The 27,482-nt window shown below is 33.1% G+C and overlaps 1 protein-coding gene across 2 annotated transcripts in view; it reads left to right on the top strand.

Annotated features, from left to right (window-relative positions):
• Vps13c (vacuolar protein sorting 13 homolog C) overlaps nucleotides 1-27,249 on the top strand; it is a 171,100-nt gene extending 143,851 nt beyond the window's left edge. The window contains exons 72-83 of one of the 2 annotated variants that reach the window (XM_026384841.2): nucleotides 1,706-1,845; nucleotides 3,687-3,768; nucleotides 4,747-4,860; nucleotides 5,558-5,633; nucleotides 5,908-6,071; nucleotides 7,339-7,384; nucleotides 10,212-10,335; nucleotides 10,807-10,921; nucleotides 16,370-16,458; nucleotides 22,250-22,373; nucleotides 24,942-25,025; nucleotides 25,341-27,249. In XM_026384841.2, coding sequence (XP_026240626.2) covers nucleotides 1,706-1,845; nucleotides 3,687-3,768; nucleotides 4,747-4,860; nucleotides 5,558-5,633; nucleotides 5,908-6,071; nucleotides 7,339-7,384; nucleotides 10,212-10,335; nucleotides 10,807-10,921; nucleotides 16,370-16,458; nucleotides 22,250-22,373; nucleotides 24,942-25,025; nucleotides 25,341-25,442 — 1,260 coding nt within the window. In that variant the 3' untranslated portion in view covers nucleotides 25,443-27,249. Of the gene's footprint in view, nucleotides 1-1,705; nucleotides 1,846-3,686; nucleotides 3,769-4,746; nucleotides 4,861-5,557; nucleotides 5,634-5,907; nucleotides 6,072-7,338; nucleotides 7,385-10,211; nucleotides 10,336-10,806; nucleotides 10,922-11,786; nucleotides 12,675-16,369; nucleotides 16,459-22,249; nucleotides 22,374-24,941; nucleotides 25,026-25,340 lie in introns of those variants that run through there. The other variant, XM_026384843.2, reaches the window with a different exon arrangement.
• Nucleotides 27,250-27,482: the final 233 nt, after the last annotated feature.

Genomic DNA, 27,482 nt, shown 5'->3' with positions numbered 1-27,482 from the left:
GCCTGATTTTGTGCTTTATGAACCCATTTCCTTTTCCCTTTTTGTTGTTTTTGCTTTTACAGGGGAAGACTACAGCTAGCAAATATACAAATGCTATCAACCATAATGCTCTGAACTTGTGTAATGGGCCAGATTTACAATTAAGTAACTCTTTAAAATATCGATGATCCTTTACATTCTCAAAAACTGTTGATAGCAGTTTCAGTTTCATTTTTAGTCTATCCAGCTAAATGAATGGATTTATAAAATAGAATTCTTTTAAATTTATATATATGTTTGATGGTATCAGACATAGCAACAGTATCAAGTGTAAGATTTATATTGTTTTATATGATATATTATACACAATTTCTTAGGAGTAAATGAAAATCAGTTATTTATGGGGTTAAACAATACCTTCAACAAAAATTTACTGAATGCCTGTTATAAAATTGCCATGGAGGTACAAAATAACTTCATGGAATTTATAATCTTGAGGAGTATTAAAGGTCATTTACTTACTCATGTTTTTAGGCACACTGGGAATTGTGCCATGAAGTCGAATAATGAGCCACAGTTATTTTCTTAGTGCTGAGTGATTTTGCCTTAGGGAAAAGTAGGAGCTCTCTCCACCTGAGATTATCTTCCTGGACCTCAACACTCCCTGACTTTACACATGGTTAATCCACATTAAAGAAAAAACAGCCAGGTTTTCCTGGCCTCACCCTATGTCCATTCTACTCGAGCTCTACATCATTTAGGTAAAATGCCTAAAAAATGCAGAATGAGAAAGGAGAGTGATCAACTTTATTTGTCATGTTGAATTATCTTTTATATATGTGTTCTTGCACTATACGCCAGTGTTGATACTGCAAAGAATGTAAGCCAGATGGAAATGGGAAAATCCCACATTTAAGTAATCAGTGGGAGTGTCTATGTGCCACAGTCTGGCTGGGCACAAAATCAGGAGCCACTCAAGCAGGAACAAACTTTATTTTTGAAACTGCCGCCAATGCCCATAGGCGCCCGCGCCCAGGATTGCCGATCCACTCACATGGCGTTCTCCCAGAACCCCAGAGGAAGTTCCTCCAATGGGAACTTTCCAGGAGTCCCTTAGCAGGCCTAGGTGAACAGCAGGAGTCCAATATCCATATGAATGCAAATCTTAACATAATCATATCATCTCAATGGCTAGCTGGCATCACCTTTCAACCAAAAATGCCATGCATCATATTACTTGGCTGTGGCTCTTAGCATCTATGGAAGTTGAAAACCTTATTACTCTTTTAAAAGCTTATTTGGCAACTTGCTAACTATTACCATATTTGTCATGTTATTGTTGTGACATAGTTATATCAGTTATTATCTCAATTTTTCCACAAATGATTTACCTTAATTGAAAATAAATAATATCCATTGTTCTGATGGCAGACTACTTGTGACATGTTTTTCTTCTTAAGATGATTATGCCATTTTTGTGAAAGCTCTCCTCCATATGAAAATGGTATTTATACTTCAAATAGATCTTTCTTTTTGAGTTAGACTGTAATTTTATCCAAAAAAATGAGAATCAAAAGTATATTCTGTGTAATGTTCACAGGAATAGATTGATTGGGAATCAAATTAATTTTGAAGGATACATTTGGTTGCATCAGTTAGTCTGGTACCTAAGTATTTAATTTTTTTGTTTTTATGTTTCATTTATTGAACATGATTTTTCTTTTAGTTGCATTTGAGTCTGTCTTTGGGTTCTGGAGGTGAAGAATCAGATAAAGAAAAACAGGAAATGATTGCAATTCATTCTATTAACCTGCTGTTGAAAAGCATAGGTGCTACTCTAACTGATGTGGATGACCTTATATTCAAGTAAGACTTTTTTGTTAAAGTTCATTGGAAAGCATTTGTACCATTTGTGCCAAGGTTATGTTCCTGGATATCCTCTCCATTGTACCACATTAGACTAGAAAATAGATGACTCTTACTACTCATACTTGAAGAGTTTGGTTCATTTCTTTATGTACTTTAGGTATGCTTATTTTATTTGTTACAATTAAGGGTGAATTTTTGTGATACTCATATCTAGATAATGCATGAATGTAGAATAAAAATGGAATTATTTTAGTATAGAATATTGTAAAGGAACTGTATTTTAAAATAGTTATATTTAGAAATATGTAGCAGTTGGGAAAGATTTCAGTATAACCATTTAGCAAAGTTGGAAATAAGAACTCCTTGCTACATTTAATGTGAGAATGTTTATGTGTGACAGATAAATGTACATTCAATCATTATTTGAATTCAATATTTAACTAAGGTATTAGAACAACTAGTTACTTGGGAATACAAAAAAGTCAATTTAGAGTATTCTCATCTGACATGTGCACTAAATTTCAGAGGAAATGAAGGATAAAATACAAAATTCAAAGTGAAGAGACTTAAGAGAAGTTAATTATTATCAAGTTTTGAGAAGTCCTTTCAAGCTTAAAAGCACTGAGAAAAAAATACAAGATATTTTGACTACATAAAAATTATGGAGATATAACTCAATGGTAGAGCTCTAGCCTAGGTTGTGCAAGGTCCTGCATTTGACACCCATCGCTGCAAAGTGAGAGAGAGAGAGAGACCACTTCATAGCAAAATTGGTGAAAATAATTAAGGAAAAAACTGGAAAATACTGATAATTATGATAGAGGTGATAAATCATCTTAATATTGAGCATTGATGAAAAGATTTAAAGATAATAGCCATAGGAAAATAAGAGATAATTTACAAAGCAGATCAGGATTGACAGGTATTGGAGTTGTCCGACTTTATTTTTACAATATATATAATTTGTCAAAGATTTCAAAATATGAGTAATCCTAGTACTAGATCGAATTGGATCTAAGAAGTGTGCACTTTTTTATTCTCTTGGTATGAATGGAAGGATGTGAGTGTCTGTTGAGATATTACATTTACATCATAAATATATACATTGTATATATCACACATATGTTATTGTTATCTTTCCTTTAGTAATTGTTTTATGGGGGAATTCAGTTTAAGAAACTTTGAAATGCAACCAGAGAGTTACATAAAATATACACATGGTAACATTAATTGTTTTTTTTTTTTTTTAAACCAGAAATTGGGCATGTCTGACCATTGTTCTTTATGGCACCACCACAAAATGGAATGCTAGGCATCTGCTCAAAATGATGACATAGGAGTTTTGAATAAAGATATAGAGAAATATGTTTGCACAATGTTTAGAATAAAAGTGGCATACAAAATGTTTTAGATACTTTATAGTTGCACAGAAAAGAAAGAATTCAAAGTGGGAAATGAGAAGAACAAACTTAAAAATTATGGTATGGGTGGATGATTGTTGACTTTTTAAAACTATTACTTTTTGTTTATGACAAACTTATGAGACCATACTATATTTATAATAATTTTGTTACCATAATGATAAGACATCAACCATAAATTGTATGTGGCAGATATACAAAGTTAATTGTGAAAGAAATAACTATGACTAATTATTTCAGTTATTGCTGAAATTTCAAATCCTTTTTTCTTTCAGAAAATAATCTTTTTTTTTATTTTAAACATCAGAAATTTATTGGTTGCTCAAAACATTACATTGATTTTGACATATCATATATCATACAGTTGTTCAGAAAATAATCTTAATATCATCGAATCTTTCCTTTTTCTCCTCCCAGACTTGCTTATTATGAAATTCGATACCAGTTTTACAAGCGAGATCAGCTCATGTGGAGTGTTGTTCGGCATTACAGTGAGCAGGTAATTTCCCATCTTAGTAGCTCATAAGGAATATACTTCATAAAATATTTAAGCAAAATATTTGTATGTGATTGTATAGTGTGTGGTAATGTTTACATATTTACCTCAATTTGTAATCTCAATACTTAGTGATTTCTTAAATGATTAATTTCTCTTTCTTCTACCACTCTTTATATACCTTTTAAAAATTTACTCCCATGCTATTTTCCCTTTGCAGTAATACCTTTTCAACTTTGGGAAATAATAGTAACTTTGGAATCATTAACTTAAATTATTCGGTGACAGCAGTTTCTAAATGTAGTCTAGTGGAGTTGTAGGAGGAATTCTAAGCAGTTTCCTTCCTTTGCATCAGTCACTTCATGGTTTGGATGTGTATACAAAAAATAGTTGTTTCAGGCCACTCAGGTACCATTGCTGTGCCATGGAGCTGCATGGTGATATTTCTTTTTCCATCTTCTGCTGGAAAATCTTTTCACCTATAGTAGTATAGACATTATTATTATGTGTTCAAATAAGTTATATTGTCCATTTTTTTCAGTTAATAATTATTCCTCATGTAGTTCATTAGTGATGATAATACAATAATAAAAACAACTAACAATTACTGAATTACATGTTCATTTAATATATATTCTCACCATGCAACATGAGTATAACCTCCTGTGTTAATAGATGAAAAGGCTGAGGCTGATAGAGACTAAGTGACTTGTCCAAGGTCACATAACTGCTTATTAACAGACTGTGCCTTAAACTTAGTTCTGTCTAATTTGAGAGCTCCATGTAAAGTGTAACACAGTGCCTTGTACTTACATTGTTGAAGATCTGGTAATGTATGTAGTTGTTGTTCTACACAGCTTGCCTGAAAACACAAACCTAATTTAGTCAGCATCCCCACTTTTTTCCTATTAAGTGTGGCTTGATGTTGTTTCTGTCAACAGTAGTAAATAACTTAATTTACTGGTTTTTTTTCTTCTTTAGTTTTTAAAACAGATGTATGTCCTTGTGTTGGGCTTAGATGTGCTTGGAAACCCATTTGGATTAATTAGAGGTCTGTCTGAAGGAGTTGAAGCATTGTTCTATGAACCCTTCCAGGTATTGTTTTTTTAATTTCAGTATACATATAGAAAAATGGATAGTCTATTTTTATTGACAAATAATAATTTGTATTTTAATTGTATCTAGGAATTGAATAATGTTTAAATACTTAAAATCAATTTTACATTTTTATTTAAAAGTACTTGAGATGATATTGAAAGGTTATTTTAAAACTAAATGAGCATGTCTAGTGCTCTTCTATGCAATAAATGTGCCCATGTCTTCCACAAAAGGATTAATGGGGCATTAAAAATTGACTTTGCTTCATATTCAAGCTTTCAACAGACTTGTTCAGGAGCCTAGTATAGTGAGGGTTTTAATAGGACAACACAGAAAGAATAAATGAAAGAACAAAGAGTCCAAAATATGTGGACTCAGTCTATTGCTAGTGTAGTCAGTTTGAGCATTCTAAAGGAACTTTGTACTGGAAGGCCAACTTCAGATTGTAATTAAAGCCTATGATTCACACCTGTTAAATTTGTTATCTTATGGAATCCTCTGAGGTCATGTGTTTTTAAAATATTTTCTATCACAGTGGGTGTGGTGTCATTATTTGGGATACAGGATAAAAATTGTTGCATCCCAGTCTTTATGGATCATAACACATTCTATGTCTTCACAGAAACCCTGAAATATTAGATTGAAAGTCTTAAACTAATTTAAATTTTAAGTAGTAAACTTTTCTTTGAGCCAGGGTGCTGTTCAAGGCCCTGAAGAATTTGCTGAAGGATTAGTGATTGGAGTAAGAAGTCTCTTTGGACACACAGTAGGTATGTATCACCTATGTGGGTGTATATTTCCTTATTTTTAAATGGAAAATTAAAGTAGCCTGCTGATTTTTTAGTATAACTTGATGGTGTTGAATCACTGTACTTTATTTAAATAAGTTTATTCCTCTTCTTGATAAATGGCAAAAAATAATTTCTACATTTTTGCATATGAGGATTTTAAGCACCTGTTAGTTTAAAACAGTTGTATATTATGTACTGTGATGATGGTTTTCTAAAGAAACAATGTGACTCACTCTCCTGGGCCTTTTTGTAGGTGGTGCAGCAGGAGTTGTATCTCGAATCACAGGTTCTGTTGGGAAAGGTTTGGCAGCAATTACAATGGACAAGGAATATCAGCAAAAAAGAAGAGAAGAGATGGGTCGACAGCCTAAAGATTTTGGAGACAGCCTGGCCAGAGGAGGGAAGGGCTTTCTGCGAGTAAGTCTCCAGCTGACTCTTCAAAAAACCCTCGACTTTTATATATGTATACTTTAAAATATGCACTCTAGCTATCATTTGAAACTTAGAATGCCACTTGTAAGTCTAGGTCTGTCAGAGTAGCAATAGTGATAACTTTGGGAGCTGTGGTTTCCTTTTTGCTCTCCTTCCTCCCTGGCTCCACCAGTGCTATTCCCAAATCCCCAACATAGTTTTCCATTTGGACTGGGGTATCTCTAATTGATGGCACCTTAGCCCTAGTGTGGAAGGGGAGGAAGTGAGCATCAGGGGAATATGATAATGGTGATATTAGAGGGAGGAAGGGCTCTTGAGAAGCAGATTTAGTCCTCTAGTCATCCATTTCTGTGCAAGGAATGTATTAAACTTAAGTGATAAACCAGGAACTGCCTTTCATTGCTTTTTAAATCTTCTAAACTTATGTAGATAACATATGACTACTGCTTAATTATATAGGTACTGAGTGAATTCTTTCCATACAAATCATTACAAGAACATTTAAGTTCTATTTTTAATAAAAAGTATTAAAACAACATAGATAAAGCTAGAGTATTCTTTATCACCCCTCACCGCTTTCTAAAGGTATATAATCTTTTCAGTTTAATGTGTGTCCAGTTCTCTTTCTAAGTGTTTACAGAATATAAAAGTAATTTTAGTTATTACCATTACTTGAAATTATTAAGAACATGTAAGTACTTTAATATTTTAAGTTTGGAAATAATTTTAGGAAACTGCAACTGCTGTGTTTGAGCCAGTGACTTTTAATGTCTGTTATATACTCTAAAGTGCTTTGTCAGGGTTACTTGCTATTCTTGGGAGTTTCCTTTATTTTCAGTTTTCTACACTTTCACTAATTTGTAAAGTAATCTCATTAAAATTTGTAATTAGATCTTAGAGATATTTCACTCTACTCATTTTTACTGATGTAGAAATTGAGGCTTAAAGATAATGAATCAACTGCCTGGATTATATAGCTGAATATACCAGAACCAGAGTTAGAATCTTTTTATTTACTGCTCTTTCTATTATAATATTTTACTTCTGTAAGGTGTTCTAATTTAAAATTTTCTGTGATTTAATATTTATAAAATCACAGTGCTTACTTATATGTGCATGTTGTTCACATTATCAAATCCTGTTTTTTAAGAAGCAATCGTTTCTAGTATGTGTGTAGAGACCCCTAGTGTTGGTTTGAAATAAAGCACCTTCCCTTCAGTCAAGGCTGTGACTGATTTTCTTTTTTTTTCAGGGAGTTGTTGGTGGAGTGACGGGAATAATAACAAAGCCTATGGAAGGTAGGTTGAGAATGGCTCCTTCCTGTGCAGAGCTGGAAGAGCTGATGCTTGACTAGCAGATGTTGTTACTACTAGATGTTTAATGCAGAGAGTACGGACTCTATTTTATATACATAGTCTTCAACTGTAATATATTTTCTTCAGAAAGCAGAAAGATTAAGTACTGTCTGTGATTTAGACTTTGAGTGCAGTTTTCAACAATTCCATCGACAGTCTAGATTCTTTGGGGCCCTCAATAGCAATTGGCTTGTTTTTTTATTTGTTTTTATTCCCATTAAAAAAAATAATGTGCTCTCTGTTGTAATTCCTATCAAAAGCCCATGTGACTTCTGTCCAGCAATTGACAAGATGAATCTAAAATTTATGTATAAATTGGAGAGTCTTAAATTAGCAGAAGCAATCTCAAAAAAAAAGAGCAAAATTGAAGGACTTACACTTTCGAACTTTAAAACTTACTACAGTATAAAGCTGCAGTAAGCTAAGCTTGATACTGATATTAGTATAGACAAATAGATCAATGGGATACAATTGAGAGTCCAGAAATAAATCCTTACAATTATGGTTAATTGATCTTTGACAGGGGTTCCCATTCCTTTTAGGACTATAAGTCTATTCCTTGAACACTAGGTTGTGTCCATTCTATAGAATAGAATGATCATTTTAACAGATGGTGCTGAGACATCTCGTATCCACATGATAAATGAAATTGAACCCTTACCTACACTGTATATTTATGATTAAATTCATAAATGTAAGAGAGAAACTATATAACTCAGAATAGATTAAATGCATAAATATAAGAGCAGAAGTATAAAACTCAAAAGAAAATATAGAAATAAATTTTTATTACTTTGGGTTAGGTAAAGCCTTTCTAGATGTGTATCAACTGGACATTATCAAATTTTAACATATTTGTTTCTCAAAGGGCACCAACAAGAAAAGGAAAAGAGCTGCAGGATGGGAGAAAATTTTTGCAAATTATAAGAGACTTATATCTTGAGTATGTGAAGAACTCTTATAACTCAATAGGCAAAGGACATGAATAGGCATTTCTCCAAAGAAGATATACAGATGGCTAGTAAACACATTTCATTGGTCACAGGGAGATGTAAATCAAACCACAGTGAGATACTACATTACCCTTACTACTAAAGTCAGGTGTTAAAGAGAATGTGGAGAGATATGATTCTCATGCCCCGCTGGTGGGAATATAAATAAGTACAGTCACGTTGGAGAAAAATAATCTGGCTTTGCCTCAAAAGGTTAAACCTGGAGTTACCATATGACTCAGTCATTCTTCTCAAATATATATATATATATCCAAAAGAACTGAAAAAGGTGTCCAAACAAAAGCTTGTATGTGAATATTCATAGCATTATTCACTGTAGCCAAAATGTAGAAAAATCTTAAATGTCTCTCCCCTGATGAATGAATAAATTAAGACATGGCATATCTATACAATGGAATAGGGTTTAGTTATAAAAAGAAATCAGGTACTAATACATGCTGCAAGATGAAAGACACCTATGCTTGAAAACATGATACTTAGCAAAAAGAGCCCAGGTACAGTAGTCTGTCTACATGTTCAGTGATTCCATTTGTTTGAAATCCAGAATAGGAAAATCCATAAAGATAGGAAGTTTCTCTAGATGGTTTCCTAGCTCTGGGGAGGGAGCAGGGAAAGGAAGTAAACTAGGTGGTAGGATCAAGTGAGGAAGGGTAGGGGAAAATGGAGAATGGAGGAAGATTGTTAATGGCCATAGGTTTTCTTTCATGTGAAAACTTTTGCGATAAGGTTGTTATAATTTTTAAAAGTACACTGCTTGAAAAATCTTGATGGTTGTCATACACACACACACACACACAAAAAGAGAGAGAAGGTTTTCCTGTCAGTTCTTAGACCTTCCAGTCACAAATGCTGATTAAACTCTTAAGTCAATAGTTCTGAAACTTGAGCATGCCTTAAGGATTTGATGAAGTGATTATTAAAACATAGATTGCTGTCCCCGCACCTTCTAATTTCTGATTTAGGAGGTCTAGGGTGAATTTGCATTTAACACTTAGAGAACCACGATTTTACCACATTAAGATTAAATTTAACTTGTTCAGAATTTCAAATTCTTGAAGTTTTCTGGATTTGAAGTAGGTCAGAGACCCCCTACCGAGAGACCCCCACCATTAATTAAGCAGAAACCCCCACCATATTTGTGGCTTGTAAATCCCCCCCTTTTCTCAGAAAGCTTCTTACATGAGATGTCAGAAAAAACTTCTAGCCAGGCAAGGTGGCACACATCTGTAATCCCAGCAGCTCAGGAGGCTTAGGCTCCAGGAGGATTGAGATTCAAAGCCAGCCTCAGCAAAAGTGAGGTGCTAAGTAACTCAGTAAGACACTGTCTCTAAATAAAATACAAAATAGGGTTTCATATGTAGATCAGTGGTTGAGCATCCCCAGTTCAATTCCCAGTACCAAAAAAGAAAAGAAAAAACTTCTGCATGCAGAGGATATGGTGGTTGGTAGTTTCCTCTTTTTGTAAATGCCAGGTTTGCAGGGGGAAAAAAAAAAAAAAAACTTGCAAAACTCCTGGTCTAGAGGATGTGGAAGTAAAGCACTTGTCATGTAAAAACTCCAAACCCCTCCTCCCACTAGCTATAAAGTTCAAAGAATTGCCAAAATCTCTGATCAGAGAATTTGGACTGACTGAAGTCAATTATCCTGCTTCCTGAAAACTCCTTAGGTGTTCAGGCTTTTCTGTCCTACTTCAAGTTTGGCTCAGGTCTTTGCTTATTTTAAAATATCTTATATTTATTATTTATGGTTTTCTGAAGGTGCCAAAAAGGAGGGAGCTGCTGGATTCTTTAAAGGAATTGGAAAAGGGCTTGTGGGTGCGGTGGCTCGTCCAACTGGTGGAATCATAGATATGGCCAGTAGTACTTTCCAAGGCATTCAGAGGTATGGAGAGCATGTTGTGTGTGAGCTGTTTCTGTGTTCTAATTGGTACTAGGACTGCATAGATAGATGAGATGTTTTGCCTGCTCTTAAGGCTCTATGTTTCTTTGGAAGCTTTTTAGCTTTACAAGGTAAAGTGCTACCAGAAAGGAATAAGAAATAATTTTTTATGGCTCAGTTTCTCTTTTATTCAATGTTTGCTCATACTTGTGATTCGAAGGTACCAAGGATACAAAGAGTAAATAATCCAATCTGTGCTTTTACTATTTGACATTTTCTTTTCCTTAAGAAAAGAGGGCTAACTTAGAGTCAGATAAACATGGATTTAATGTTTTTTTGTCTTAACTTGGACAAGTTATTTAAAATTACTGATAATTTTTATAAAATATTTATGTGTCTAATCAGCATGTATAATTGTATTATTTTGAAAGATTCTCACTTAGTTTCTTACCCTTTTTCTGCTTTCTTATTCAGGGCAGCAGAATCAACTGAGGAAGTGTCTAGCCTCCGTCCCCCACGCCTGATTCAGGAAGATGGTATCATTCGTCCATATGATAGACAAGAATCTGAGGGCTATGACTTATTTGAGGTAAATTCTATTCTTCACAGTCATGAGTGATTTTTTTCTTATTAAAATATTTTTTAGTTATACATGGACACAATATCTTTATTTTGTTTTATTTTCATGTGGTGCTGAGAATCGAACCTACTACCTCACATGTGAGAGGCAAGCTCTCTGCCACTGAGCCACGACCCAAACCCATGAGTGATACTTAATTAAAAAAAAAAAAAAGAAAGATTTCAAGGGTGAGAATTTCATGGGTGGGTCTTTAAGTCCCTGAATCGTGAACTTTTTTGAAGGATTATACATGATTTGTAGAGTAGAATTTGACTGTTTTTAATTTTAACATAACATTTTAAATGGAAATAATGGGTAACTTTTTTTTGGCACAGGAACAAAGCTTTTTTATGTGTGTGTAGGAAGGATGACATCAGAAGATGTCATAGGCTATATCTATTTCTGTGGAAACTCATGTAGTTAATGGTGTTAGTTTTGGTTTCCTGCTTTGTAGGTAAATACTGGAATGTCACTTCTTTCTTTTCTTACCACCAAATTAATTTATTTGCGCTACTTTGTACATCTAGGTTTATTTAGGTACATAAAACTGGAGGAAGAGGAAAAAGAGTATATATGATTATAATCTCATTAAACCTTGAAAATTAAAGTTTTTATATTTTGTTTTAGTTTTAACTTTTTTATATTTAAAGTAATATATACATGTATAAACTGCTATTCTCCCATGACTGATTTCCCCCAAAAGAAATAAATATGTTCCTCTTGATATTAAAATGACTCTTAATTGTTTTTAACCTTTGCTTTTTATTATATATGACTATGTTTAAACTTTTTGTGTGTTTCTAACTTTTTTTTCTTTCTTTTTCTGCCTACACAGCAAGAACTGGAAATACAGGAGTAAATGTTTCCTATACTACTACTTGATTTCATCCTTAAAACTCAAACTGTGGTATTAATTGTGTGTGAATTTGATTAAGAGTCAACTTTAGTGAAATTTTCTTTATGGCTTTCACCTCCTTCTCAACTTTTTGTAGTAATGACTACAAATGAAAATGGTATTATATCTGGTAATACTTATACAGGGTTAAGAGAGCCCCCATAAAAAATAAGAGAATACAGGAAATCTCTGTTCTCCATTTAATGGGAGAAAGACTACTGGGTCCAGAAGTAGACATTTATACTATTATTTTGAAAATCTTACCTTTTCAGGTGATGTTCATGTGCATTTCATGTAAAGTTGAAAAAGGGGATAGTTGTTATGTCCAGTCTAATAAATAACTTTTTTATGTTTTTGAGTCCTGATGATGGAATTACACCCATCTCAGCTTCACAAGTCACTCTAAATTTGCTCAAGTATGGGACTATGACTGGGGTACATGTTTTAAATAACTGAACTGAATTCATCCTCAAATGAGAGCTGGCACATGAATTTTGAGAATATGTTCTTTCAGTGTTTCTATTTCTCCATACCTCTCCACCGCTACCCCATGGTTCTTGTGGTGCTAAGAATCAAATCCAGGGCTTCATACACGCTAGGTGAGCACTCAACCACTGAGCCACATCCCCAACCCAACCTCTGTTTTTTTCTTTTATAATCCCTTAGTACTATTGCTAAATAAATAGCAATAATTTTTAATTATGTTACATACATTTTCAGCCTTAAGCATTTAGAGTTTTAAAAAAATTAATCTCCTTGTCAATTATGCTTATTTCAGAATTGTTTGGTTTACTTTTTATAAATAGAAGTAGAATATGTAATTAGGCAAATTATGTGGTTTTTGAATATGTATTTATTTTTAAAAACCAAACCTTTTTGCTTTTAAATCCTTAGGGAAGATTCATCTAATGAGAAGAAAATAATAATGATTATAGATTATCATTTTAAAATCATTACTCACATAAGTTAATTCTGTAAGTTACATTTGAATTTCTTTTTAAGATATCTTATCTCACAACTTTCACACTCTCCCCAAAATTGAAACCAAAGTAAAACTTAGATTTCTAATGTGTTGTAAATTTGAAGATAGTGAAACTATCAATTGGATTATATATTTTTTGATAACTACAATTATTTAAATAATTAAATACTTCACATATAAAAACAAACACTTTAAAGCAAAAAGAAAGACCAGCCTGTGCTGGACATATGGAAGAAATATTACTTCTTCCCTAGGGGCTGAGGATGTAGCTCAGTAGTAGAGTGCTTGTCTAGCATGCAGAAAGCCCTGGGTTAAATCCCCGGCACGCCACAAAAAAAAAAGAGAGAGAGAGAGAGAGAGAGAGAGAGAGAGAGAGAGAGAGATGGAGAAAGAAAGAAAGACTTCTGTAAGAGACCAAGTATAACAAACATGTAAGTATTAAGAGTAGCTGACAGGCTTTTCCTGTGCCTAGGTAATTGAAGTGAGGCAAGCAGGTCATGACATGTACAGTTTTGTATGAGAATCAAGCACAATAATGATTAAAGATGCTTTCTTGATCATCACCAATACTTACCCTTCCCAAGGCTCTTGGATAAATGCAGTAATTTTTTAGTTTCCTGGTGTATTGCAATTTAAATGAGACAACTTTTGGGAACTTTGGGAATTTAAGATTTTTTTTCTTATTGTTTACTTTGTTTATCTCTTTGTTACTAAACCTTTCCTTGTGATTTCCCTTCTTACAATTATATGTCAGTAAGCACAAAACTTCAAGAAACTTTGTTATTTTAGCTACATATGTATAGTAGTATTTATTAGTGTTTTGCTAAGATATTAAACATCCCTACTGGGCGCTGTGGTGCACACCTGAAATCCCAGCAACTCAGAAGGCTGAGGCAGGAGGATTGCAAGTTCTAGGCCAGCCTCAGCAACTTAGTGAGATCCTTCCTGTCTCAAAATAAAACATAAAATGGACTTGGGATATGGCTCAGTGGTAAAGCAGCTCTGGGTTAAATTCCCATTAACAAGAAAAAAAAAAAAGATTACGCAGCCCTTTACACTGTATTATCATTTACTGAAAGAAATAGATTGTTTACTGCTAAGAGGATTTAGTAGCTTTTTTCATGGGTAGCAAGTGTAGGCATTTGATACTTGAGATATGTGTTCTTTTTTACCCTTACCCATCTTGCTGTGATTGGCTAGTTGGGTAAGAAAAAGTATTTACTGATTTTTTTAAAGCTATGCTGGATATACAGAAGAAAAAAAAGACTCTGACCTTAAGGGACCATGTATAATAAAATGAGTAAATAAAATCCTAGATCTTATTGTAATATAGGTATATTCTAAGTAAGTTATTCTTTCTGCTGAGTCCTGCTTTGTTCTTTAATACTCAGCTTTTAGGATTCCTAAATCATATGCCATTATGTCATAGGATATGCTCTTCTGCCTGTCTGCTATCCTAAGATCTTACTGTTTATATTACATACAATGCTTATATTGCACATCATGTGGCAAGTTTTTAAATTTAATGTCTATTTTGGTTTAGATGTTAATGATCATACAAGATTTGAAATGGTGTTCATTGCTTTTTCTTTTCACTAGCATTTAAAATTCTTGTATTACCATCTATTTTTAAAATTTTTTATTTAATTTATTTTTCTGTGGTGCTGAGGAATCAAACCCAGCACCTCACACATGCTAGGCAAGTACTCTACCACTAAGTCATTAGTGTACTAATGTACTTAGTACATTAATTACTTAAGTACTCTACCACTAAGCCCTTGCATTGCCATCTGCTGAGGTAGCCTTACACTGTATACTTCATTTTACTAATAGTAATAATGTTCTGATAAACATGATAACATATTTGCTTTTTCATGTTTTGTGTTATTTACTTATAATTAATTTTAAGAAATAATTGCTGGAGAATGGCCTTTTGAAAGTATTGTTAATTTACTCAAGTAGCATTTTGGGAAGAAGGGGAGTGAATATTCAATCACTGCTGTCATCAGTGACTGAATATCTTAATCTGAATCTCAGACTGTAGTGGATTTTTAGTGTATGAAAAAGATGGTTTTCTAAAGTGTGTTAATGGTGATAAATTATACTTTAAAAACTCTTAATTTGAAGCACAGTAGTCTAAGAACTAATGGAAATGAATAAAAGATAAAAAGACGGTAGACTTTCTTGTACTTGCATATCTAAATATTTTAACATTAACTTTCATGCTAAAAAATACACTATATTATTATGTTTTTCCCCATTTTGCTCTTTGAAGAAATTGAGGCATTTTATAAATAGCAAAAGCTTTTTGCTAATTCCCATAGGAGGGCTTGAAACAAGTGACCATCGCCGTGAAAACTGCTCTTCTGTGAGATGCATCCTACAGATGAGACCTCAATTTTGTGGGGATTTCTCTTCCCTGTTCATGGCTATTTGTAATTGTCAAAGAATGACTGGGGGCCAGACTTCTTTTAAAAATGTATATTTAAGCATTAAAATAATGTCAAATGTGCTTTCTCTGCTTGTGATGATTTTGATTATATTGTCCTTTTTAATAATATTAGTGGAATAATCTTGGTTGTAAAGCATTATGGTCTTATTCAGTTGTTTATGTTCTGTATTATATATTATCATCTGATCTTTAATCATGAATTCTAGACATTCAGTAATTATTTTATTAGCATACATCATAAAAATATTTTATTGTTTTTAAGGTATATTTACTAATTCAATAATTTTAAGATAGTGAGAAGAAAAATAAATATTTTAATGTGCTATGATTGTATTTGAATTATATTATTCATGCTCATATTCATCTTCAGAAATAAGTTATGCCAACTATTTTGAAATCTTAGAAATTCTCCATGTTCATGTTAATATCATCATTATATTTTCTTTTTGTAAGAAATATGATTTTACATATAAATCTGTTTTTCAATGCATGTTTAATCTATACAACCAAGTATTTAAAAACATTGAACATCAGTTCTTTTGGAATTTTATCATTGGTATAACATCTACCTCTGTAAATCATTGGTTGGGTCTTAACTTTGGAGAGGGATTTTAGACCCCCATCAAAAAATTCTGATGAGACACATGATCTGTCCTCTGAAAATTGTTTCAGCACCACATTTTAAAAATTTTATATTCTATGCTAGACAGTTCATAGATCCACCTGAAAGTCCTTGCTGTGAACTTCAGTAATGCTAAATCAGCAGTTTGTATTAGCATATGTTTATGTTTCTTACCTAAAATGTGTGATTATTTCTGATAGATACTTTAAAATTTCTGTGTCACCACAGAATAAAATACCAGATGATCATTTGGTAAGCACTTAATACATATCTTTTCTTTAAGGGCAGCAATGGAAGTTAACTTATAAACACACTATGGGTATTTTTCTAGCTTTGTGTGCCAATATGTAGAACTGTGCTTTTGTTCCTAATAAAATTTTTCCAACGTTCTTATTATAATTAGCTATTACACAAATATTACTTGAATATATAAACTTCCCAAATCTTAACTCTTGTTTCCTTTTCAGAATCATATCAAAAAGTTGGAAGGAGAGACTTACCGATACCACTGTGTTATTCCTGGAAGCAAGAGAACAGTACTGATGGTTACAAATAGGTATTATTTTAGGCAACATTTTTCAAGTACATCTTAGTTGTATAGATCATAGGAATTTTTAAGGCTGAAATGGCTGAGGATTTAAAGGACTGTACTGCAGTGGAAAAATATTAATTGCCATAGAATCACAAAAATACAGATCTAAATAGGTCCTTTAAGATCATCTGTTCCAATGCCCTCATGTTGGAGATGATGAAACTGAGACTTAGCGTGGTTTACGAAGTAATCCAGATGAGAGGACTCCTGAGATTGTAGTCTGCAGTGGGCTTTACACCAGCAGTAGTGGCACCATTGTAAATGAGTTACAATTCTAGTTATAGAGGTGAAAACATGAGTGACTTATTCTTACTGGGTTTTATTTGAGGTGATTACTATATCTCTTTAAAGGGATGACATTATTTCTGTGTATTTGTCCCACACTCTCCTAAGCATTTTTTTAAGTGCTAGATACTTTTTCAAAAAAAAAAAAGAAAGAAAGAAAGAAAGAAAGAAAAGGATTTGTATTAAACTGTCTGCTTATTTTCTTGGAATTTACCCTAGAAATAAATTTATCGCAAAATGACTATTATGGAGTAATAATTTTTCAGAACTTTCTAAGTGATTAAGGCAAAGTACTTAAGATAGACAAGACCCTGCCTTCGATTCCTCAGAATTGCATTTAAATACATCTGGATGGGAAGGAATATAAGGACTTGGAGATAAACAAGTCTGTTTAAAGAGATGTTTAACCAGTCATGTAAGAGAATGTTATCCAGTCTTTACATCTATTAAAAATTAACACAAAATAATTCATCTAAAAAACAGCTTTTACAAATTCAACAAGTAATCACTCATTGGTATGCCCGAGATGTTATTGTTTCCATTAGATTAAAACAAAAACAATGTTTATTTTGCTGCATATTGTGTTTAGCTGACAGTGGCAGTATGTTAATTTTAAAATTATTATACCTGTTATGTAAATTAATGTTAGATAAGGGGATCCAGTTTTTTTTTTTTTTGTGTGTGTGTGTGTGTGATAATTATTACTTTTAGTATTTGTTTGATGTAAGGAATTCTGTGGAAATATTACTGTATACATTATGTACCTGTTTTTTGCATCAAGAAACTTGAAGAATAATAGTAATTTTATGTAGTCTCTTAAGGGAACTTTTAAAAAAATATTTATTAGTTGTCGATATACCTTTATTTTTTATTTATTTATATGTGGTACTGAGAATTGAACCTGGTGCCTCACACATGCTAGGCAAGTGCTCTACCACTGAGCCACAATCCCAGCCCCTCTTAGGGAACTTTTTATGAGGCTGTTAGTAAAACAGTATTCCTGACCACTATAGTGACATAGTTGCCCCTGCTAGTTTTAGAACATTCTAACATGGATTTCTTTGAGATAGTTATCATTATGTTGATCTCTTTGACCCTATGATTACAAAAAAAAAAAAATCTATCTCATTTCTTCCAAATACAGCATTCTTTAAAATAGCTTTTTTAAATTGCTAGTTATATTTATCCATTTATAGATAATACAGAACAAAATCAATAAACTTTCTTTAAAGGGCGAGATATAAGTTCAAGGACTGTGCTTTCTTTCTCAGCTTTTTGAATCACTCTGCCCTTGTGATGGTAAAGATAGCCATGACCACCAGTGTATTAAAAAATGGTCATGGCTACACTCCAGTAAAATTTTATTGAAATAGGCTTTGAGCTAGATTGGGCTCCACAGCCATAGTTTCCTACCCCCAATACAGATAATTTAAAAGATGAAAATAATTAAAGTTAAGTAGACATTCTTGTTTACATCTTTTGTCCCAATATAATTATTAAGAGCCATCTCTTTTATTTTTAGAATGTCCTGGTATGTACAATAAATTTAACCCACAAAATATTCTTTACCAACAGTTTTACCATCCAGAGTGACCACTATTAGCTGACTTATCAGATTGTTGTAGTACATGTATTTTTTAAAAATTATGTGCAAAAAATGAATTATGTCCATTTTGGTAATCTAGGTTTTTATATATTGATATTAGTATAATCATTTTCTCAAACCATTAAATTTTATTGACAACCTGACTTTTAATGACTAGGTAGTATTGTATTTATGGAAGTACCATAGTTTATTCAAGTATTCCCTTACTATTTGTTGTTCAGTTTCCCTTTTATCAATAGTGTATTATATCTTTGCAGCAAAATCGTTTTCTTGTTATTTCCTTGGAATAAATTCTTAAAAGTGAGATTGCTGGCTTAAAAGTTGTGAGGTTTTTGAGGCCTTTTTATATATTGCCAAGTCATTTTTCAGAAAGTTTCTGTTAGCTTTGTGTGCAGCTGTGTCCTTTCTTAAGTGATGCTAGTAATGGTGGAAAATAATTTGTTTTTATTACCAATTTTTAATTATTGATGAATATGAATGTTTTAGTATATCAACCAGTTATATTTTCTATTTTGTGAATTACTTCTAATTTTTCAATGGTTTATTTTTTCCCACTGAATTTAGAATTTACTTTGCAAATTATTGTTACCAAAATATCCTTTATCCAGACTGGCAAAAATAGCTTATTTTTATTGCTTATTGCCAGTCTGGATAAAGGATATTTTGGGGGTTAGATTTTTTTGCAAAAATTATTGATTAGCTTTTTCTGCCCGATGTATTATTTCCCAATATATATTGAGTTTTCTTTCAAAATTTATTTCAAGGTTCTTTTACTTAGTAGTTTTAGAAACAAAGCACACGTTTCATAACCTAAATTTATTAGGTTGTAGTTCCGCTAATTGATCTTAACTCCCCCATTGTTTATTTTGGTAATCTTTATTAGGAAATTGATCCTTGGGCTGACTTATTTTTTAACTGTTAGTAGAGAGATACAGAGATGCCCCTTCCCTATCTGAAGGGGCACCTACAAACCATCAGTGACATTACTGTGTGTGATAGGTGCTAGGAAAAAGTGATGTACAGAGATTCTGAAGACATAGGAAAAGTTCTGATTACATTGATGTGGGGACCAAAGTGCCAAGGGAAAGAGTAGTAACTTTCTGTAGGAGGAAGTCCTGGAGCTGAGTCTTATAGTATGTGTCGCTGCCACTTGGTAACAAGAGGCAAAGCAAAGATATAAAGTGGAATGGTACTTGGAAGAGTCAAATCAGGGCAATGGCCTGATGGTCCAGTGTTAGCAAGAAAAGTATTGGGGTATGAGGCTAGAGTCATTTGTGGTTGCTTCTGTTATCTTAAGGTTTAGGTGTTATTATTAATGTGACGGAGAATGACTAGTTCTTTTTTTTTTTTTTCTTTTAAGATATAGCCTTTTATTTTATTGTGTGGTATTACTGGCAACTTCTCACACAAGTTTTTGAACATAGCACACAAATGAAAATTTGCTTTTTATTTTCTTTCCCACTGAAGGCTTATAAACAATAAGTAATATGATAAGGTTTGTAGTTTAAAAATCTCTGGCATCTCTAGATGCTAGATTGGAAGAGTCTGTGTAGATAGGAAATCAGTGTCTTGTAGTTTTTGTTGCTGCACAACAAATATTCCAATGTGCCAAGCTCATTTAATGTTGGTAGAATTCAGTTGAACTCTGTCAGCCAGGGGGCTGTACTGAGCTCTTAAAAGCCACCTCATTCCTTGCTGTGTGTCTCCCTCCATCAAGCCAAAAAGGGCACTTTGAATTTGACTTCTTAATCTCTGTTCTATATTTAAAGAGTCCATGTGATTAAGTCGGACCCGCTGCATGAATTATTTTTACTTAGTTATCTGTGCCTTAATAACCAAAGCTATATCATGGGAGGAAATCTGTGATATTCATGGTCCTGAGATTATTCAGAACTATACATGAAGGGATAGGGAATCTTAGAGACCATCTTAGAATTTTATCTGCCACAGAGACTGTGATAGCTATCTTGGTAGGAAGTGATGAGAGCCTAAATTAAAAGAATAAGAATTGAATAGGAGAAGGCTTAATAGATGGGCCTTGGTGACTGAAAATGAAAGAAAAAGGGATAGAAAAGGACTCTTTGGCTTTGGGTTTGAACACCAGAAGGATTGGTGGTGCTATATTTAGTAATTTGAGGGAAAAAATGGTGTGTGTCTTGTTTTTGTTTTTTTAACTTAACTGGGTTTTGACAACTTTGAGACATCAAAGTGGAGATGCCTCAGTAGATAAGGAAACAAAGGTAGACAAAACAATAGGAATTTGGTTAAAAATCTGGAGTCAAGATCTTGGAGTCCCCTTGTAAGGGTAGAAAATGACTGAGATTTAATAAACTTTGATTAACATGAAACAGGATTAAGAGAGTGAAGGAGACTTATGGTGGTAGGAGAGCAATAATATTGGTGGTCAAAAGAAGAGTTTAAAGATATACAGAATAGTGAGTTACATTGGGCACAAGGATTTGTAACAGCCAGCTTTAACTCTTAGCTCTATCATCTGATCTCAACTGGGGCCTAGGGTAGGGGGAGTGGGATCTACTTTCTAGAGATATTTGGAAACAAATGGGATTGTTGAAAGTTATTTGAGCAGCTTGGTGTCCTGGCATTATAGCACTTGGTAGGCTGGGGGCTATTGTCCGTGAGCCTCTTTCAGGGCATAACACAGTCCCAAACAAGCCCAATGTTTTAAAGGCTTCTCAGTTGAGAAATGCAGTTCCAAAGGCCTGTTGCAGTTAGTTTCCTGCACTCCAGTGGTCACCAGGTTCATTTAATCCTACCTTCCAAACACCTCCTTCTTAACAGCCATTGCCCTACTTGAGGCTCTCATTGCCTCCTGGTTGGACTCTTAAGAAACTTCCCATCCGGAGTGTCTCATCATTGTATTTTGTCTGATACTCCAGCTGTAGACCCCCACATTCCTTAAAGAAGTCTTCCCTTCTTTGTATCCCTATATTTGTCAGCGTGCACTTCCCTTTGGACTCTCTTTCCCCTTTCTCAAGTAGAGAACCTCTTTGCATGTCACTTGCTTCACCAGCACTTGTCTTGCTGTATAGGGGCTTTTATTGACATGATTATTTCCCCTTCTAGCCTTTGAGTACCTCTCAAAGAGAAACCTTATCTTTCTGGTTTCTCTTACACCCTAGATATTTGTTGAATTAGCAATTCAATTACTTTACTGAAGTTTTGTTTTCTGTAATAGAAACTTAAAATCAAGTATGGTTGTATTGGTAACTAATGTGAATCACAGACTGGGAAATCAGTGTGGATGCCCTTTAAGGTTTCTGTTATTTTTTTTTCTATTACTATTGAGTAAAATAAGATACTCCCTCTGTGATGCAGTGCATTAAAGTTAAAGTGTTCAAGTCTGATATTTATTAGTAGGCTTCAAGTGAATCTTTGCTGACATTTGAGGTTTGTGACATTTCCTGCACATTCCTTCGTGACTGGAAGGCATAAATGACTGACAGTAAAGAACAATTAAAAATTTCCCCAAGTAAAACATTTTCAGGGACTTCTGCCATTAAAGCTTCCCAGATGAGAGTACAGCCTGTCCCTTATGTGTTTCAAAGATGATTTCACTATCAGTTTTTTGGTCAATTAGAGAATGTTTTACTTTTCTGAATTCTGCAAGATTAGCAGAACGGGAATTTTTGAGAGTCTACTTTGTTAGATGACAGGTGTCATATTTCTCTTCATTTGACAGATATCGAGACTTTTAATGGGAAGCATACTCTTTTCAGTGCCAGTTTTCATTGTTTACTGAGTGAACACTGCATGTACTATGTACAGATTGAACTAGTAGAGAGAATAATTAGCTGTCTTTATCACTACCTGTGTGTTTTTGTTTTTTGTTTTTTTGCAAAATAGGCGAGTACTATATATAAAAGAAGTTGAAATCCTTGGCCATATGTCCATAGACTGGCAGTGTCCTTTTGAAGATTTTGTACTTCCTCCTAGTATTGATGAAAATCTGCTGAAAATTTCAGTTAAGGTAAGAAAACACAACTTACACCCCTAGAGCCAGGCATTTATTATGAGTGGAAACCAGCGCTTTCTGACTCTGTTTTTCAGTTAACTACACAACACATTAAAAGGAACATTATTGCTATTATTTTATGCTGAAATATAAAGAAAGTTACAACCCATTTATTTGTGTAGTTGTATTTTCTGACAATCCTTGATTGCATAGAGTGAAATATCAGTTTGACAAAAAAGTTAGGATGCTGATGTACAGATACTTTATTTTTTGGTAGATTTAAGCAATAGTGAAACTGAGGTGTTTTTGTTGTTTTTACTTCATATGAATACCCATTTTGCTATAATATCAGGCATTTCTTGAAAAATATCCTTCTTTTAGAAGATTACAAGGTGCTGGGTGAAAATAAATAATATGTCAGAAATAGCTATGTTTTATATTATTTGGAATTTACAGAATGCTAATACAATTTAAGCAATTTTTTTTTGTCTCATCTCCACATCATTTTCTAAAAACTTTATTTAATCACCTAGTAATTTGCAAAAATGATACCTCATCTTTTACTTAATTCTCAGACTCACTTAACTTTGAAACATGTTTATTATAACATACATATAATATAAATGTATTTACATTTATTAAAAATACTTATAGTTTCCATTCTAATTATGGTAATTTCTGTAGTATCTTTGTTTTTTTCTAAATAATAGTGATGTTATCTCTATTATTGAAATGCTCTGGAAAGCTTTTATCACAAAATTTTAGTAAGATGAGAGTATTGTTTTCCTTTTTTAAAATTTTTAAATTTGTTTTAATTAGTTATACATGATAGTAGAGTGTATTTATGCACTTTAATATATCATACATAGATGGGATATAATTTCTTATTTTTCTAAGTGTACATGTTGCAGAATCATATTGGTCATGCAGTCACATATATACATAGAATAATAATGTCTGTTTCATTCTACTATCTTTCTTATTCCCACATTCCTTCCCTCCCCTCCCATCACGTCCCTCTATCTAATCTAAGGTAACACTATTCTTCCCTAGTGTCCCTCTACCCCCGCCTTATTGTGAATTAGCATCCACATATTAGAGAAAACATTCGGCCTTCGGTTGTGTGGAAGTGGCTTATTTTGCTTAGCATGATATTCTTCAACTTCAACCATTTACTGACAAATGCCATAATTTCACTCTTCTTTAAAGCTGAGTAATATTCCATTGAGTATACATACCACATTTTCTTTTTTCATTTATCTATTGAGGGACACCTAGGTTGGTTCCATAGTCTAGCTATTATGAATTGAGCTGTTATAAACATTGATGTGGCTGTGTCACTATAATATGCTGATTTTAGGTCCTTTGGGTATAAATTAAGGAGTGGGATAGCTGGGTCAAATGGTGGTTTCATTCCAAGTTTTCTGAGGAATCTCCATACTGCTTCCCATGGTGGTTGCACCAGTTTGCACTCCCATCAGCAATGTATGAGTGAGACTCGCCAACATTTATTGTTGTTTGTATTCTTGATGATTGCCATTCTGACTGGGGTGAGATGAAATCTTAGAGTAGTTTTGATTTGCATTTCTCTAATTGCTAGAGATGTTGAACACTTTTTCATATATTTGTTGATCGATTGTATTTCTTCTTTGTGAAACGTCTGTTCAGCTCCTTAGCCCATTTATTGATTGCGCTATTTGTGGTTTTGTTATTAAGGTTTTTTGAGTTCTTTTATATATCCTAGAGATTAATGCTTTATCAGAAGTGCATGTGGTAAAGATTTTCTACCAACCTGTAGGCTCTCTCCTCGGTGTTATTGTTTACTTTGCTGAGAAGAAGCTTTTTAATTTGAATCCATCCCATTTATTGATTCTTGATTTTACTTCTTGCACTTTAGGAGTCTTGTTAAGGAAATCAGATCCTAGGCCAATGTGGTGAAGATTTGAGCCTATTTTTCCTTCTATTAGGTGCAGGGTCTCTGTTCTAGTGCCTAAGTCTCCACTTTGAGTTGTTTTCCTTTAGTTTGTGTTTACTTTGCTTTTTATGGAAATTTACAGGTAAGAGGAACTACCATGTCCCCCTACCCATTTGTTTTTTCAGCAGTACTAGAATTTAAAGAGTACCTTGGTGTATTGAAACAGTTTTCATGCTAGGGCAGACTGTGTCACTCTGCATATATTTTACAGTTTTCTCAGTTATCACTCTGCTTTCATATCAGTGGTGAGAATTGATTCAATATATTTTACATTATATAAGAATTTTATCTGTCAGCCAAGGAAATGAAGGAAGGGCTTTTTGATTTGTCAGATGTGATTAGTTATCAAGTGGTGTTTCTGTAGGCTATTTATTATTGCCTGCAGAAAGCCATTATTTTATAGATAGATGTATACACATCCAATTTCATAAATTCCAACAACTCATATGAAATCACTCTCATTATACCAAGATGATTTATTTTATATCTTTCTTGAATATGTATGTTCTGATAGTCTACTGGTTATAAAGTAGAGATGACATTCAAGTATCCAATTAAAGGTTTTGCTTTCTTTTTCTTCTTTTCTTCCATTGTTTCTTTTGAAATAGGAGCAGGGTCTGTTCCACAAAAGAGATAGTGCCAATCTAGGCTGTCTTCGGAAAATTTACCTGAAGGACATCACCACAGCAAAGGTAAACTGTTTATTTAAAGAATACCCCTTAGGTTTTGAGCTGAAAGATTTTTTTAAAGCCTATTTTATAACTAACACCTGTTATTTATCCCCCCAAATCTTGTAGTTATAAATTGGATGAATGTATAGACTTAAAAATAATAAACTGTGGACTTACTAGGGCAGAAGGTTAGTGCTTGCATTGATACATGGAACAGAAGCTCTGTTCTCAGCTACTGGATCTGTGGGGAGAGTTCCATCTCTTCTGTACCTTCCTCTTCTACCAGATGAACCTGAACTTGTTTTCACAGTTCATAATACACATTTTATTTTACAGAGAGCATTTAATGCCATTGAGGATGCACAGTCATTGAGACACCAACAAAAGCTGATGAAGCAGTCATCACAGAAACTTCTCAGGCCTCAAACACCATCATAATTATAGATCCCAGAGGACTGCTGGTGGGGGAAAAATCACTCATATTTACCATGGTAGAGAGAAGTTTGCAAGCAACTTTTTAGTTTTATGTAATAGAATAGCTAGTGTTGGGTTTTTTTTTTCTCCCCCTATAGTTTTGACTCTTAATTTTATAACCATGCCTGTGTTAGCAACCCATTGTACACTACTGCTTAAGTGAGTGAGATCTTTGCAGAAATGCCACTTGAGATTCAGAATGAAATTTTCATTAATATTAAAATTGTGAAGCAAATGGCAATAGACTTATTTTTAATTAATTTTTTAAACTAAAGAATGAGAAAGAGTTTAGAATGATTAGTGTTCTTTGAATGGTTTTAGCCACAAAATGTTGGACACTTTGACATTTTGCCTAAAAGTAATTTGTTCATTAATTGAACTGAGATAACATTTTTTGGTAAACCAGGTAATTGATGGAAAAAACCCACTAAATGGAGAAATGACATGTTTCCCCCACCCCAAACCCACCCCATGAAAACATTGTTTTTTCTCCTAATGAGATAACTTTTACTTTGGTGCTTGTTTTTCTTCCTTGCATTATAATAGAAGAGATATTGTCAATCAAACCTTTAAATAGCTCTACTTGGCTGTCTGTGATGTAGTAGTCATAAAATTTTGAAAGATATTTATAGGCTCTTTCAAGATGAGCTCATATGGTACAATTAAAATTTGCTGATAACATTGCACTTTAAGTTTTTCAGGACTCAGATATGTAAAATACAATATTTTTGTATTTCTAGAAATAGTAATTAAAAGTTGAGAGACTTTTAAGGGCATCATAAATTAATATTTTGTTATAATACATACCTGTAATGTATTTTAAATACTTAGTAGGAAGAATGAAAAATCTTCAGTTGCTTTATATAAGTAAAATAAGGTATAAATGTATAACAACATTAGAAAATGTTCCATGTGTTCTTTGAGGAGCAAGATGATGAGAATCAATTCAGTGTAATTTTTGCCTTTTGTATATCTCTATGCTGATCAGAGATGTTCTGCTTATTAAAACTTTAACAAAATACTCAAGAAGTATTTAATTTCCTTGGCTGAACCTTTAGATGTGCTCATAGTATTGAATTTAGCATTTATTTCAAATCACTGAGTCAGTGATGAATTCAAGATGTGGATTCATTTGGTTGGCTGTTTTTGTGATGTGTGAATTATTAGTGTTATTCATGTTTTTTAAGACCTGGCTATAAATTTTTTAAAAATTTTCCTAGTGATATGTAATGTTAAATCTCAGAAGAGAATGCATTGTTTAATGCCCAGAGTGTTTGATTTTTGGTAGACATTGCCTTTTCAACAACATTCTTTTTTATTTTGGTGAATAAAAGTATCATATATAAAACTTCTAGTTTTAAACATAATTTCTGTGTTAGTAGTTGATTGTAGTTTATTAAAAAGAGCATTATAAACAATTCTATAGTAAATATTTCTGGTATTTTGTGTCTTTAAAACTGACCTAATCAGGAATTTGGGATATTTAATTAGATTTTTCATATGACTCACCACTGTTAACAGTGTCCTAAATATTGAAGAAATTATATTGCACTGATGGTTTATTTTCAAAACACAGGTATAGCACATTAAATTAAGGAAATTTATAGAAACCTATAAACTCATTATCTGAGTTGTCTTAAACTTTCAAGTATTTGTAACAGTTTTGTTTGATTTAATCTGGGACAGAAGTAATCCATTAGTAATATATATTGCATTTTTAAAAAACGCATTTCAGTCAATTACTTGTCCATGAACTACTGAGAGAAATAAAACATTTGATGCATTACAGTTGTGAAACTTTGTGGGTTTGTGTTAAATATTCAAGCAGTCCTATAATAGTGAGAAGGTAGATTGATAGTTACAGAGGCCTTTAAAATACACTAGTCAGGAAAAGCTTTTTCCTGAGGCTTCTGAGCCCCTTGGGCACACCAGTGATCTGTGGCATAGGCCTAGTGCTTCATTTGTATTGAGGCCATGCCTTCTGTGGTTTCTCTCATCTCCCAC

Source organism: Urocitellus parryii, chromosome 6 (genome assembly GCF_045843805.1).
Source record: "Urocitellus parryii isolate mUroPar1 chromosome 6, mUroPar1.hap1, whole genome shotgun sequence".
In the NCBI taxonomy this organism is placed as follows: Eukaryota; Metazoa; Chordata; class Mammalia; order Rodentia; family Sciuridae; genus Urocitellus; species Urocitellus parryii.
This window is presented reverse-complemented; position numbering and strand designations above follow the sequence as displayed.